General features: G+C 47.9%; 1 protein-coding gene across 1 annotated transcript; it reads left to right on the top strand.

The window, feature by feature from the left end:
* Positions 1-2,448: 2,448 nt before the first annotated feature.
* LOC133353443 (amiloride-sensitive sodium channel subunit beta-like) lies at positions 2,449-15,356 on the top strand (the record flags this gene model as incomplete). The annotated part of the gene is made up of 13 exons (XM_061569707.1): positions 2,449-2,542; positions 5,724-6,086; positions 6,513-6,837; positions 8,557-8,747; positions 8,966-9,069; positions 9,575-9,738; positions 10,050-10,151; positions 11,034-11,151; positions 11,264-11,342; positions 12,081-12,138; positions 12,998-13,047; positions 14,537-14,612; positions 15,267-15,356. Coding segments are annotated over exons 2-13 (1,677 nt in total), but the record flags the coding sequence as incomplete, so codon positions are not given.
* Between the last annotated feature and the right edge of the window lie 3 nt (positions 15,357-15,359).

Here is a 15,359-nt window from a genome sequence, read left to right on the forward strand (position 1 = left end):
GTTTGGTGGCATTGCCCGAGATCATGCCTGTTGTATGCTTTGTAGGCTTTATGTTTCTTGGGTGAGGTACTGTTGGCCATTGTGTTGTGTTTATTCATTCAGAAGAAAGAGGACCATTGAAATGAGTGGGGTGTCTATAGACGGATCAGCGAGTACAAAGAAGAAAAGTTGCATTCGTGCGAATACATTTCGCTAACTTCCACGGCAGGCAGAGATTGATTTCTACTTACGTCACGGCCGTAATTTATTGTTTTTTTCTTTTGTAATGTTGGTGACTTGGGTCACTCTTGCAAATGCGATCCATCCTGGCCTCTGAGTTCAAAGCGGGTCAAACAAAATGCACTTGAGACTTGAGCTGTGATCACGTTGCAACAGCATTGGTGCTACTGACTGCAATGCTTAATTGCACTTTTAGTAGACATTTTATTTAGTAACACTCTCTGCTTACTGTAGGGGTTGTTGTCTGTTACTCAACCGCTACGATTCGGTAAACTATTCATATGAACCTTATGGCGGGACCCCGGGGTCCCATATGCCCTCGGCTCTCGCATGAACTGCGTTGCGACGTCATTCTGTCTGTTGAAGGCGAACGATACGGCGATCTGTTCCTCTCGACGAGCTCTACACGATGCACAATCTTGACTTAAAGCTTTCGTGACTGCAGGAATTCATATTCTTTGGGTCTTTCGGTAAAGTCACGTAGATAGGTTCAAATTCATAAAAATAATAAATACATATTTTTTCTTTTCTTTTTTTATTATCATTTTTTTTATTTGTACCTATCTATTTTATATTTATTATTTTTATTATTAAATTGTACCTATCTACGTGACTTTACCGAAAGACCCAAAGAATACAAAGTTTTGTTTCTTCTGCGCATTCGTCCTCCTTGGACACGACAACAGAATGATCTACACCAGGCGGGTCGCGGCGTTTGTGTGCGCGGTGGGACGGAGTCGCCAAAAATTAATGAGTTAATTACGATTTTGACTTCCGTTTATTTGGGACCCCGGGGTCCCGCCATAAGGTTCATGTGCCAATGTAACGTCTGTTCAGGAAAGCACATTTTTACATTTAAATGCCCAACAGGCCCCAATGGTGTAAAGACTGTTCAGCATCCAACTCCGATGATCCACTCCAGCTCTCTACTGGCCTGTCTATTTAACTGTTACGAAGAAGGGTCATCGCCCGAAACGTCGCCTACGATACAACATTCATTCAAAGACCCACAGCGTTATCGACGAAAGTGTTGAGTTGGTTTTTGTGGCACGAGCACGCTCATGTGTCGGAGGTACAGGCAGCGAAGACAAAACACAAAGATACAACCGTATCGCCTGAACAGACTGTTGGGGACAAATGACGTTCGCAAGTAACCGCCGATGATGCATGGCACACGAGGGGGTGGTGTGCGGCCAGCACCACGCCGGGCCGCCCCGGTCTCCACAGCGCTGATGTTTCACACCGGAGACTCGTTGGAGGGGCTGAGTCGACCTCAGGGGAGGAGTTGCCGGAACCGGTTCAAGTATTTTTATTATGATACTACTACACACTGCCGCTTGCGGCCGTGCAGCGGGAATCGGGTTCGTGGCCGGCGGCAGCGCGCGCAGGAACAGCTGCGGGACCGCTTCCCCTCACCTCCCCCTCCCCTCCTCCTCCCTCACCTCCCTCCCATCCCTCCCAACCCCTCATTCCCCTCCCCCTCCCTCCCTCCCCTCACCTCCCTCCCATCCCTCCCAACCCCTCATTCCCCTCCCCCTCCCTCCCTCCCCTCACCTCCCCCTCCCTCACTCCCCTCACCTCCCTCCCATCCCTCCCAACCCCTCATTCCCCTCCCCTCCCTCCCCTCACCTCCCCCTCCCTCCCCCTCTCATCCCTCCCTCCCCTCCCCCTCCCTCCCTCCCCTCCTTCCCCTCCCCTCCCTCCCCTCACCTCCCTCCCCTCCCTCCCCTCCCTCCCCCTCCCTCCCCTCACCTCCCTCCCCTCACCTCCCTCCCCTCCCTCCCCTCACCTCCTCCTTCCTCCCTCCCCTCCCTCCCCTCCCCTCCCATCCCTTCCTCCCCTCCCCCTCCCCTCCCTCCCTCCCCTCCCTCCCCTCCCCTCCCTCCCTCCCCTCCCCCTCCCCTCCCTCCCTCCCCTCCCCCTCCCCTCCCTCCCTCCCCCTCCCCTCCCTCCCTCCCCTCCCCTCCCTCCCTCCCCTCCCCCTCCCTCCCTCCCTCCCCTCCCCCTCCGATCCCTCCCTTCCCCTTCCTCCCTCCCCCTCCCTTCCCCTCCCCTCCCTCCCTCCCTTCCCCTCCCCTCCCTCCCTCCTCTCCCCTCCCTCTCCTCACCCTCCCCCTCCATCCCCTCACCTCCCCTCCCCCCTCCCCCAACTCCACTCGCTGGCTCGCAAGCGGCATCATCGGCGGCAGCAGCAGCAGTGGCTGCTGCTCCTCGTGCAGGCGCAGTCGGGCGGAGTCGGGCGGAGTCGGGCGCGCTGTGAGCGCTGTGAGGGAGCCCAGAGGACGAATCCCGCCCCCACTCAGCACCGCGCGCCTCCGCCGAGGTGAGCCTCGCAAATATTGCTCCGTCAGCCACACGCGGGCATCAGCCCTACAGGTTACGCGGCCGTGTTCATGGGGGTGGGTGTGGGGAAGAGTAGGCCAAAGAGCTCGAGGGATGGTGGCACGAGAGTGAATGTTAAACCGACTTGGAGCACGTTTAGCGAGGAGGCGGTGTTGCCTCTTGCCTCGACGGCGTTGTTCTGCCCGAGTTCTCGCCTCTATGCGAGGAAATGCTCGGACGAAGATTTTGTATTTGATTATACGAAGTAATATATAATACAATATATATACTGTATGGCACTCTACTGCACGCCATCCAGATGCATGTGAAGGATATTGTCTGTATAGTGATTATGCATATGCTGTCTTTACATCAATGAACTCCGCGCGCGATGACATTATTGAAGGATGTTGAGAGAGTGTGTGTATGTGTGCGTGCAGTGTAATTTCGAAACCGACTACAGAACGAATTGATGATATGGATGATTTAATACGGGATATTCGTAACGAAAGTGACTGGTGAGCATTCTAGTACAATGTTCTTGAAGGGCTAAAGAGATTAACCTCGTTAAATAATCTTTAACGCTCAAATATGGGCCGTCGAGCAAGAATAAATAATGTTACTCATGGGGCAGGATTAGTCTGACGTACTAAATGTGTAACAATAAAGTTTACCCTTTCTGGCAATACAACAGGAGGTGTTAAGATGTTCAAACACCAAATAGAAACCTTTTGCAAGGCATCAAGTCTGCATTAACCACACATACTTGTGGTGAACATGCAAACAAAACCTGCTCTGATAATAATCGCGACATTGGCTTTGAAACGGATTGGCCTAAAGAAGGCTGTCTCTGGTGGAGGCCAATCGGTTTAAAAGCCAGGGCCTCTAGTTATACTCATAGTCTTGGTCCTTTCGGTAAAGTCACGTAGAAGGGAAATAATAAAATAATAAAAATAAAACAAAATAAAAATTATCACGACAATTTCGACCACAACGCATATCTATTATTATCAGAGGTATAAAATAAAATAAATTAAATCACGACGTTTCGAGCGCAACACAAGTGCCCGTCATCGGGTGGAACAACCACAGCAATAAACAATTGCTGAAGTGGGCAAGCGCCCGAAACGTTGTGATTTGATTTAATTTATTTTATTTTCTACCCACGTGACTTTACCAAAAGAACCAAAAAGTATGGATCCCTGCAGTCACGAAAACTTCAAATCTCGATACCAGAGCGTGTTTGTTTGCATGTTCAACTACGTGTGGTTAGTGTAGACTTGATGCCTTGCAAAAGGTTTCTATTTGGTGTTTTAACATCTTAACACCTCGTGTTGTATAGCCATAAAGGGTAACACCTATTGTTGTAGTTCATACTTTGATACTGGCAAAAAAGGTTCCCATAGTACTAAATGTATTTAAGTCTCGCGCTAAACACTAATAAAGATCCCTTCATCAGTGAACCGAGTAATTCGCTTCCCGTAGAAAGTGTGACTAATGACCCATAGACAAATTTGACAAATCGGCTACCGATTACTGCGGCAGCAGTGACGCTTTAGTGTTGGCAGTGCTGCTGTTGTCACCCTGTCTAAGTTAAGTTAATCCTCATCAATCATAACAGAGTGGCACTGCGATCTGCGTTCAGCGATGTGGCTTGACGTGCTCCTTTAGCAATCGGTCGGCTGGCTTTTAGCGAAACTTTGTTTGACTGTGGTAGAGCGACTCGTTTTTAAACTAGGGGCTGTGGACAGGAGGCTACAATCTTGGCAGCAAAGCGGAGGCAGGATAATCGAGACGCAAGCCACTCCAACGGTGGTGTGCATTTAAAATGACTTGTTACTCAGAGCTCCTTTAGAAAATGCAGCCAGCGGTTAATTGGCTTGCATTGCAGGCAATTGTCCTTCAGAACAGGCCCTTGGGGCATTTGCGTTCACTTGTTTCTCCCTGAAGAACGTTGATACTCGGGGTATAGTAAGCAGCGCATGGTTCCTATGTAAACCCATGGTGGGTTTCGCATGGTGACATCAGCTCGCACAGAGGTCAGCCAGGCTGATCGGACCACATTAAAAGGAAGATATTCGGCTATGGGGCATCATCAGCTTGTACCGTCTCTCCTTAACACGTAGGCTTTCGCGACCAATATTTCCCATAATAGAGGTTATTTTGGGTTAGATCGCGTAAGCATAGATGTGTCGTTAAACCCGCCACCACCCGACACAGCCAATTAGTAAGGTTTTTCACGGAACTAAAACATGCCAATTCGTTACTAGTACAGCACACCGGTGTGTTGGAGAGTAAACCCACAACATTTACAATTCGAGTACGACGTTTCGCCAGTAATTACAACCAGCATCATCAGACGACAGCCAGATTTGTGGAGAAATCCTCCTGTTTCGTTCTTAAATAGAGGGGGATAAATGTGATGTCTTCACTTGTGAGCGAATCAGGTCCGAAGGCCGGGGGGGGGGGGGGTGGTTAATGTAGTCACATAAATTACAATGGATATAAAATAGCGGTTGCCTTATTTATATTCTATTCTCCTTGTGTAGTTCATATTTAATTTCCTGCAATAAAAAAACACAGAAGCTAAGTGGGTAATATGCAATGGTATTAATATGTAGCAGAAACTCAAGGTGCCATAGTGTAATTCTACTGTTGATTTATATACATTGTTAATGTTCAGAAAAAATAAAATGTACATTTAATTTAATTCAATGTTCTGTGTTGAGTAGTCGTTTGATCAGCAGGAAGCATGTGATGGGGTAAAGTGTGGGTAACTCTGACCTCTTTAAAGACGTCTGGCAAGTGTGGAAGAGTAGGCCAAACACCCTTTAGAGGAACTTTCTAGAAGATGCCCTTCCACCAGCAGTGGTGTGAGCGAGTAATTGCAGGTCTGCACCTTCCTTTACCTCTGCCGTGTTATGAAGACCATCACATACGAGAGTACACTGTCATGTATATGGCACAAGTCAATGGTGGATAACAATCAACTCGGTAACCAAGTAGCTGCTAGACGAATGGCTGATCTAGATACTGAGCAAAAACTGGAATTTCACATTCAGGTGGTCAAGCCAGACAACTGCGTCAGGAGCAGCGGAGTGCATCGCCGGGATGCCTCCTTTGTATTTGTGTATCAGACATTGCGTCGTTATATGTTGTGTGTCTGTTCTGGGTGACCGCAGTCGCCCACTTGAATGTTTTCCAATTTTTAAGGTCCCACTCACGATGGCCAACATGAAGATCAGGAAGTACCTTACGCGATCCCTGCACCGGCTGCAGAAGGGCCCCGTGGCGTCGGTGTCGGAGCTGCTCTACTGGTACTGCATGAACACCAACACGCACGGGTGCAAGCGCGTCGTCGTGTACGGCAAGAAGAAGCGGGTCTTGTGGTTCCTCATCACCATCATCATGTTGGGCGTCGTCCTCTGGCAGTGGGTGCTTCTCTTCCAGGCGTACCTGTCCTACGGGGTCTCCGTCTCGGTCAACATGGGATTCCAGAGGATGAACTTCCCTGCTGTCACTGTGTGCAACCTGAACGCTTACAGGTAGATTACCGGTGGAGACTGCTTGTGCATTTAGGTGTTAAGTTAAGAGTGCTTCTACTCAAATCCTGTATACGCTTATTTAATTAATCTCAGAAAAGTATTATTTCGAATTATTATAGCTACACTTGTTTACCCACAGAGGCTCCACTCTAGTCTAATATTCAGTAGGGGGTGATGAGTGCTGTGTGTAACCTAAGTTGAGTAGTTTTCAGGTAATATTTCAGCATTGGGATGAAAACTATCCCATGCATTTAAACATCATAATGAGTAACATTCATTTATCGTTAATTGCCGAATTTAAATTGTGAGGAGGTTTCCCATATTGCAATAGTTCATATTTGCTCAAAAACCTGCATTCCAGTGTGTTAGGTGGCGGTGATGCTATCTGGGGTTTCAACTGCGTGCGTGCCGCTGTACGTTCTGCAGGTACAGCTCCATCAAGGACAAAATCAAGGACCTGGAGGCCTACACACGCGTAGCACTCCAAACCCTGTACAACTACAACGACTCGAGCACTCCGTCACCTTACAACACCTCGTACGCCAAGGCGCCATGGCAGGACATTCCTCTGGTGCTGATCGACAGACGTGACCCCAACCGCACGGTGGTGACGGAGGTGGTGAGCAAGCAGAGCTACCTGATCAACGGCTCCATAGACACCGTGTCCGTGCCACCCGAGAGAGCTGCGGCGGACGCGACCTCGTCGCTCATTCCTCACCTGGGGAAGGACGTGAGGATCGGTTTCCGACTGGTGAGATCATTGAAAAGAAACTCTGCTGTGTCTGCACATTTGCTGCGCAAGTAATTGACATTTATGTCTGGCAGATGTGCAGTCGAGCTGCAGATGACATTGAGACCCACACTGTAGACAACAGATAGTTTATCATATAGGTACTCTACAAAGTTTCTGAATATACCAAGGGTGTCCAAAAATTTCTGATCCTATGAACCTCATACTGAAATCTTCATGTGGCTGAGAACTGCAAATCACGTGAGTTGGTCACTTGGAGCACCATAGTGGCGAGATGTATACAGGAGGTCGTGGGTTTGATCCCGACCCTGACGAATGTATATGTGGAGTTTGCATGTCTCTCTCCCTGTGTTCGTGTGGATTTTTCTCTGGGTCCTCTGGGTTTTCCCTTCACATTTAGAATCACCAGGCGCCTAGAGTATTTGGCTGCTATAAATTATCACTTGATAAGCCACTTCGTTGAGCTATCATTTGTGGCCAGGTCACTTCTGTAAAAGAGCTCTTATAGCTCAATGGGCCTGGTAATTTTTTTTTATTAGTTTAGTTTCCACTGGTATACGTGGATTTTTTTCACTTGGGCTTCTGCAAGAGCACATTGGGAGTATGTCTGGTTCTGCTGCTTAAGGCGACGGCCCTGGGCCAGGTCCCACTTTGGCAGAGCTTTCCTGTTTCATTCAACATTTCAAATGAGCCACATCTACACCAAGCCACTTTTCAATCGCCCAGAAAACGCATGCTGCAGTTTATCCATCCCTGGAATATATACTGCTCACGCCACTGGCACCTTCGATTAGCACCGGTGGCTACGTACAATGCGAAAGAAGATCAACATACACACGTACATACATATGTAGTGACATAGAATCGGTCAAGTAGCAGCATAGCGCTGGCTGCTGGCAGGGAAGGGGATCTGCAGCTTGCAGCCGCCCTGACTGTCAGCAGGCCACGTGATAGACCAGAGAGGGATTTAGGGGAAAGCTTACAGAAGGGGCACATCGAGAACCCATTAGTAGGTTCCAGAAGGGGGTGTGACCGGGGGCGGAGCCAGGCCACGCCGACAGTATAAGAGGGGCCCCGGGAGGGGACCTCGTGGCCGTCGTGTGGAGTGGGATCTCCGTCGTGCTGCTGGAGTCTTCACCATCGTCGCCGTCTTCACCGTCTCGGCGTCGCCAGTCAGGCAGTCTAACAGCTGTCCTGACTGGGAGCCGTAGTTACTAAGTGTTAACTATTAGGCCGTGTTAATAAACAGAGCGCCTCCTACTCTTCGTGTCTCTGGGTCAAGCACTACACGTACATACGGCAGAGGGACCTCCACTAGAGGGAACTGTTAGGGAGCCCCCTCTGAGAGAATATTTAGTTTATTCCTAGAGCGCCCCCCCAAGAGAGTATTTAGTATTTTCGTCCACGCTGACTAGACATCTTTGAAGAGATGGGAGTACCGACACTTTACCACACCACACCACACGTGATGTGGCACATTTTGCCAAGGTGACAACTTCATTTGTTTGCCTGTGTTGGGTGGTGGAGGGTACATAGCTCTAATTGACACAATACCCGCACAATCTAACCCGCAAAACGAATTCCGAACCGTAGCATGCAAGTCCACGGCACAGTTGTGCCATAGGCCTAGGCTTACTGACGATTATTGTCCGAGTTTGGTCTACAGTGGGAAATGTGGCAACCCTTTTGGAGCTACAGCGTGCTGTCCTGTTTCTTTAGTGCGACACTGCAGGTGATAAGTGCTTTTACAGCGAGTACCTTTCGGGGATGACTGCTGTGAAGCAGTGGTTCCACTTCAACCTGCTGAGCCTGCTGGGAGAGCTCTCCAACGAGGAGAAATCGAACCTGAGCTCCAGTGGCGATGAACTTATCCGATCGTGTCTCTTCAGCAACGACGCGTGCAATGCCACGTGAGACATCTTCCCATTGCACATCGTCCCCAAAGCAGTCTGAATGCACTTAATCGAATTGGCTTTCTTTAAACAATAAATTGAAATGTCGGCTTGTCACAATACACAATTGTGCATTGGCTTGCGCAAAGCTAACAATGTTTTACGACTGCATGAAAATAATTTTCCACGTTAATTCTTATTTTCTTGGCAATGTTTTTTTCACGTTCAATGAGCAGAAACTTCACAACCTTATACCACCCAATGTACGGCAACTGCTTCATCTTCAACTGGGGTGAAAACGAAACGGTGATGCAGGTGTCCAACCCTGGGGTTGAGTACGGTGAGTTGTTTTTTTTTTACAAGCGTCTGGCCTGTGCAACAATATATTTATTGAATTGCATTGTAACGGAGCTACGGGGTTGAGAAGCGGAAGAGTGGTGAGCGAGATGCACGATTAACCCAGCGACCTTAGTTCCATTCCCGGCTGGGGCTAACATGCGTGATACGAGCAGGGCTTAATTTCTCACTCAGTCTTTTCTAGAACGCTGCTAAGCTGCCTTGGATTCAGGATTATTGGCATAAGGCACTACCACGAGAAAGTATGTCTCTCCATATAATAATCCTATATTGCTGTACCCTATATTCCTACACACCACTAAACTAAACAAGGTGAGATGGGAATTGTTATCCAGACCCAGTCCTGCCCCCCCTCTATCCTGCCCTTTTCACAAACCTGCACTGACCAGTGTGGTGGAATATGGGTCGGCCTTCTCCCTTTGGATTAAGAACAGCTGGGATTGTAAAGCATTTGCCCTCTGGTGTGGACTCAAAATGTTGTCTTTCAGGTTTGAAACTGGTGCTCAGCATTGATCAAGATGAATACATCCCATTCTTGACCACAATCGCGGGAGCTGTAATCATGCTGCATGATCAGAACACTTACCCCTTCCTCAGCAACCAGGGTTTCTTCGTCAAGACCGGTGCTGAGACCTCTGTGGGGATTGAAGTGGTAAGGAACACAAACGTAAAAAGAAGAAACACAGATGAATGGTGCCGTACACACCGTTTTTAAATAATTGAGATATAACATTGAAAAAAACATTGAAAAAATATATACACATTATTTGGTGGTGCTGCTGCGTTGTCAGCAGTGCATAAGCATAATTAACAACAACAGCAGCAGCAACAACAACACAAACAACATATTCGTCAATAACACTGCTTGGAAGAGGATAAAGATAACATAGGCAACGTTTTGCGCAATGGCCCTTCTTCATATCCGCTGATGATCGCATCTGATTTCATAATCCTCCTCTCCAGGGTCAACTACAAAGACAAGGTGCTCCATACAGCGACTGCACCATGGACGGCACAGATCTGCCAATAACAAATCTTTACAACGGCACTGCCTACAGTGTTCAGGTATGCACTGGGCACGTGAGACATTCTCGAGTAATTTTGGTGTTTTTGACTGCCTTTATTGCTTGTGAGCTCTGGTCATCCTCAGAGTGTTTTTTGGCTGGCCATCAAACAAAGATGGTCACTGCATCGCGCGCTTATAGACGCGCGTCTGTGGCCATCTGGAGTGCTGTTCCGACATTAGAAAGCCACTGGAGCTCTGCACTTTTCAATCTTGATTGAAAACTCATTTTTTTAGAACTGCTTTTTGTGGTTAGTTTGTTGTCCTTCCACCACACCTTCGATTAGCATGGTGCTAGACTTCAACAAACGTACATTCTTCTCAGGCCACATTGCGACACATTTTACCATGTGTCAGTGGTGATTGATACTTCCAGGAAGATTCAATCTATCAAGAAATTCGGCTTCACTGCGTAATTTCCTACTGGGCAGAACAGCAGCAGAGGTTTACATTTAGAAGGTTATGAGTTCAAATCCCAGTTGGAGGGTCGACTCAAGTCATCATTCCTCTGAGGTCTATAAAACGTAGACTGGTTTGTGGAAAGTCAACAGTAGTTGTCCAATGAACACACTGTCCACCGATATAAGAATGTGGAATTCCCATCACTGGCTCAAGGCTGTAAATGTAAGAGGAGCACCACTACATGATTAGTTGAGCAAAAAAAACTACTTTTCAATTGGCATAACACCAAACGCATGAAGGTAAATGTTAATAAATTGCTTTGAAAAACTCACGACGTATTTTTGCGTGTTGGAATTCTTCTGCGCCTGTGCATGGCCAACCGTGCTAATCGGAGTTGCGAATCGGAGTTGCGGAGGAGGGACCACAAACTGATTGTGTGCTCGTCTATCTTTCCCCCCCCCCCCCCTGTCTTGTTTCAACAGGCCTGCCTGCGCTCCTGCTTTCAGACCAAGATGATCGAGATGTGTGGCTGCGGCTATTATCTGTACCCTCTGCCCCCAGGGGAGAAGTACTGCCAGAACCAGAACTTCACTGGCTGGCGTAAGCTGCGAGAGTTGCTCGCCCTCCACATTGTGCTACTCGATACATGCATAGCCAACGTGCAAAGGAAAGTCTTACGACGTATGGTTTTGTGTGTGCGTGTACCCTGTAGGATACTGCTATTACAAGCTGTACGACCAGTTTGTTGAAGAAGATATGGACTGTTACACCATCTGCAAGCAACCGTGCATGTAAGAAGAGTAACCGAGTACAGCACAATGTCGTGTAGCCGATTTGCTGGGGACTTAGGTATAGGCGGATATGTGATCAGGTCGGATCTGTGAACATCTGTAGAAAATGACGGTTATACCGTAATCCACAAATTCCGCACTGGGTGTGCTTGGTTAATTGATCAGGACGGACGTACGTACGTATTTATATTGAACTTATTTCACACCGTAAGTAGCCAGCCGTGTTAATCAGAGGTGCAGATGAGTTTGAACAGCATTCAACTTAAAACACATCACACGTCTACCAATAGCGGTGCCATCGATGACTTAGCCGACTGAACAATAAATGTGCAAATGGGAATGTTATCGGACTGTGCTGCGATGTGACCAATAGATGTCAGTACAGCAATGGAATAGTCAATCCATCTGTGTTCCTGCCATATGCAAATCACTCATTGATGGCATTGAACAAACACCTGAATGCATGAGCTTCACAAACAAGATGTCTTTAGACTCAGTGAGGCCTTCCTGGTTAAATAAAGAACGTGATTATTTACAATATCCTTCACATTTAACCAAACTACAATACTCAAGAAATATGGTAAATTTCTGCTGTACAGATATGCCTACGTATTGACCACTAGAAAATCCATCCAAGCTGTGCAACAATGATACATTGTTTCAAAATTATACAAAAATAATACTTAATGTATTATGACAGTCTCCTTTAAACATGTTTTCTTGCTCCTTAACGCGCAGTGAAAGTGAATACAAAATGAGCATCAGCATGTCAGACTGGCCCTCGCAATCTTCGGAGGTAAATGCATATTTACATTACGCATTATCATACTACTATTTAAAATGATATATGCGTCGAGTTTCTTGGCTGGCTGCTGGCTGGGATCCTCTCCACCCCAACAATCGTTCTATTGTTCAGGGCTGCCCAGTCATTGTCACCGAAACTAGCTGGGTAACTGGATAAACCGGATTTTCCGTGTAACAAACATCGAATTTAACTGGTGGTATAATTTTGAAATACGTAGAATACATCGATAATACAGGTTTTTTTGGTTAGATCGCGTAAATATAAATGTGTTGTTAAACCGGCCACCACCCAACACAACCAATTATTAAGGTTTGTCACGTAAAACAGAACATGCCGATTCGTTACTAGTACAGCACACCGATGTGCTACTCGTAACGAATTGGGATGTTCTGTTTACGTAACAAACCTTACTAAGTGGCTGTGTCGGGTGGTGGTGGGTTTAACGACACACATTTACATTATCTAACCCAAAAAAACCTGCATTATGGATGATATTGGTCGCAAAAGCCGACGTGTTAAACTGACACAGAATAGATATTGACACCAAAAAAGGTGGGAGGAATATATTGAGAAGACTGACCGTGGCTCATTTGATTTGTGCATCTATTAATGTAATTGTTTCGCAAGGATATTCTTGAAATTCTATTAACTTTGGCATTTTATGTTATAAAAAATATTGTTTTTAGTGCTCCGAGTACAGACTTATGAGAAGAGTATTAAAATTAAAATGTGCAGATGTTTTTTTATCTTCAGTTGCATAGCAATGGGGTTTGCTGCTTGTTATTTGTAAAAAGAAAAAATGCCCTGAGCATTCTTCTGCAGTGTCTAACTAAAGAATTTTATTTTGCAGGATTGGATTTTCCATATCTTATCAAAGGAAAGAAAGCACAATGTCAGCAGGTAATAAATACAAAGAGTGTGCCAATGAAAAAGTGTGGTACTTTATAAATGCTCCAATTAGCTTGTGTTGATGAAAACCAACCACACTCGCCCAAGGAGTTAATTGTTTACTAAGCCTCTTGATGCCTGTTCTAATGACAATACTGGTAGGAACCTCCTGGTTACACCAGCCCACAGGGGATTATTGTGTCCGTCCGTCGTGCAGGGAGGGACTGGGTGGGGAGGGTGGGGAGGGGCCGGTCGGGGAGGGTGGGGAGGGGCTGGGCGGGGAGGGGCTGGGTGGGGAGGGTGGGGAGGGGTTGGGCGAGGAGGGTGTGGAGGGGCTTGGCGGGGAGGGGCTGGGCGGGGAGGGCGGGGAGGGGCTGGGCGGGGAGGGGCTGGGGGGGAGGGTGGAGAAGGTGGGGGGGGGGCTGGGTGGGGAGGGGCTGGGTGGGGAGGGTGGGGAGGGGCTGGGTGGGGAGGTTGGAGAGGGTGGGGAGGGGCTGGGTGGGGAGGGGCTGGGTGGGTAGGGTGGGGAGGGGCTGGGTGGGGAGGGTGGAGAGGGGGGTGGGGAGGGTGGGGAGGGGCTGGGTGGGGAGGGGGAGAGGGGCTGGGTGGGGAGGGTGGGGAGGGGCTGGGTGGGGAGGGTGGGGAGGGGTGGGTGGGAGGGTGGGGAGGGGCTGGGTGGGGAGGGTGGGGAGGGGCTGGGTGGGGAGGGTGGGGAGGGGCTGGGTGGGGAGAGTGGGGAGGGGCTGGGTGAGGAGGGTGGGGAGGGACTGGGTGGGGGGGAGGGGTGGGGCTGGGTGGGGAGGGGCTGGTCACCCCGTGGTGCCCTTAAAAACTCAACGTTTAACCTACTCATGCCGGCTTGTGCCCGCCCTCACAGTCGGGCATATTTGCGGAATACACCACGCTGCCGTTGACCCTGGCCATTGACCGAGCAACCCAACGTATCTACCAGCTCCCTCCGCAGGAATGATAATAATCGCATATCCTCCAAGAAAACAACATTTTAGATGTGAGAGACAGTCTTGCCTTTCATTAATTAACATGAAGTTTCCCTTTATATATGGAAATAACGAAATGTGCATTCGTCAAATGTTCACATATCATATACAGAACTGCTCTTTATCCATCATGTGGAGTAAATTAATTCAAATGATTGGAGAGGGAATTGTGGGTAATTGGATGCCTCCGCAATGTACTTGGGACAGTGTTGTGGGTGACAGTGGATAATAGGAAGAATAGGGCTGCGGGTACCAGGAGTTTTATGAACCTTTCCGCTACCATGGGAAACAGCAGTGGTGGGTAATAGGGTCGCGGATCACAGGAGGTCTGTAGAATATAAACTGTCAAATGATAAATGTGATAAAACTTCAATCTCGTCTACTTAGTAGGATATTTAACCGAAAACAGGAAAAGTGTTGCATCTTGTAATGTGTAATATTTAAATAGTTTATCTCACAGCATTAACACAAACACTGATTCTGCCTTACGCCTTTGCCTTTAGGCAGGACATAATAAAGGTGAACTTGTTCTTTCAAGAATTCAACTCCATGACAACATCTGAGTCGCCAGCACAAACGGTGAATTCTTGATTGTAACGTTAAGGAGCACCTTGGCATGTTCATGGATGTAAACGTCTTCCGCAGGTGTTGCTTGCATCAAACCATCCATGCGGGATTCACTTATTTGCATGAGCTGCACATGATGTGGAAATGTTACATTTCAGTGAATGCAGTGCAAAACAACCAATGTCTGTATCCCCCATTCAAACAAATGTGCAAGCAAAACATGAAAAAGATTATAATCTACAAATAAGAAACTCAAAATGAGAGACAGGAATGGCATTTTGAATTGCAGCCCTGAGTTGTGACAATTCATCGAATTGGTGGGTATGTGAATCAATACGTGCATGGGCAATATCGATAATTAACCATTGCTACTGTGTATACAAATGCAAAGGCCTCTCCATTCTATTGGTCATGGGGGAAGTTTGACCATAGTCACCAACTAGAGAATGTCAAAACCATTCCTGCTCCCCCCCCCCCCAAACTTCACTAACTCGCACTAACCATGGTGGTGGAAGTGTGGGCAAACTTACCGCATATCTGACACAACGTGGAGAGGCTTTCATCCAGCAATGGATTGTACACGACAAATAGTGTAACACGTGCGAACGAGACGCATCACTCTCGATTTCACACCGTCGCCTGCCGTCAACCTCCCCCCGCTTGCAGATCGTGACCCTGCTGTCCAACCTGGGCGGGCAGTTTGGTTTCTGGATGGGCGGCTCGGTGCTGTGCATCATCGAGTTCATCGAAATCATCATC

This window comes from Lethenteron reissneri, chromosome 44 (genome assembly GCF_015708825.2).
Source record: "Lethenteron reissneri isolate LAM-NWPU_2019-01 chromosome 44, ASM1570882v1, whole genome shotgun sequence".
Classification (NCBI taxonomy): Eukaryota; Metazoa; Chordata; class Hyperoartia; order Petromyzontiformes; family Petromyzontidae; genus Lethenteron; species Lethenteron reissneri.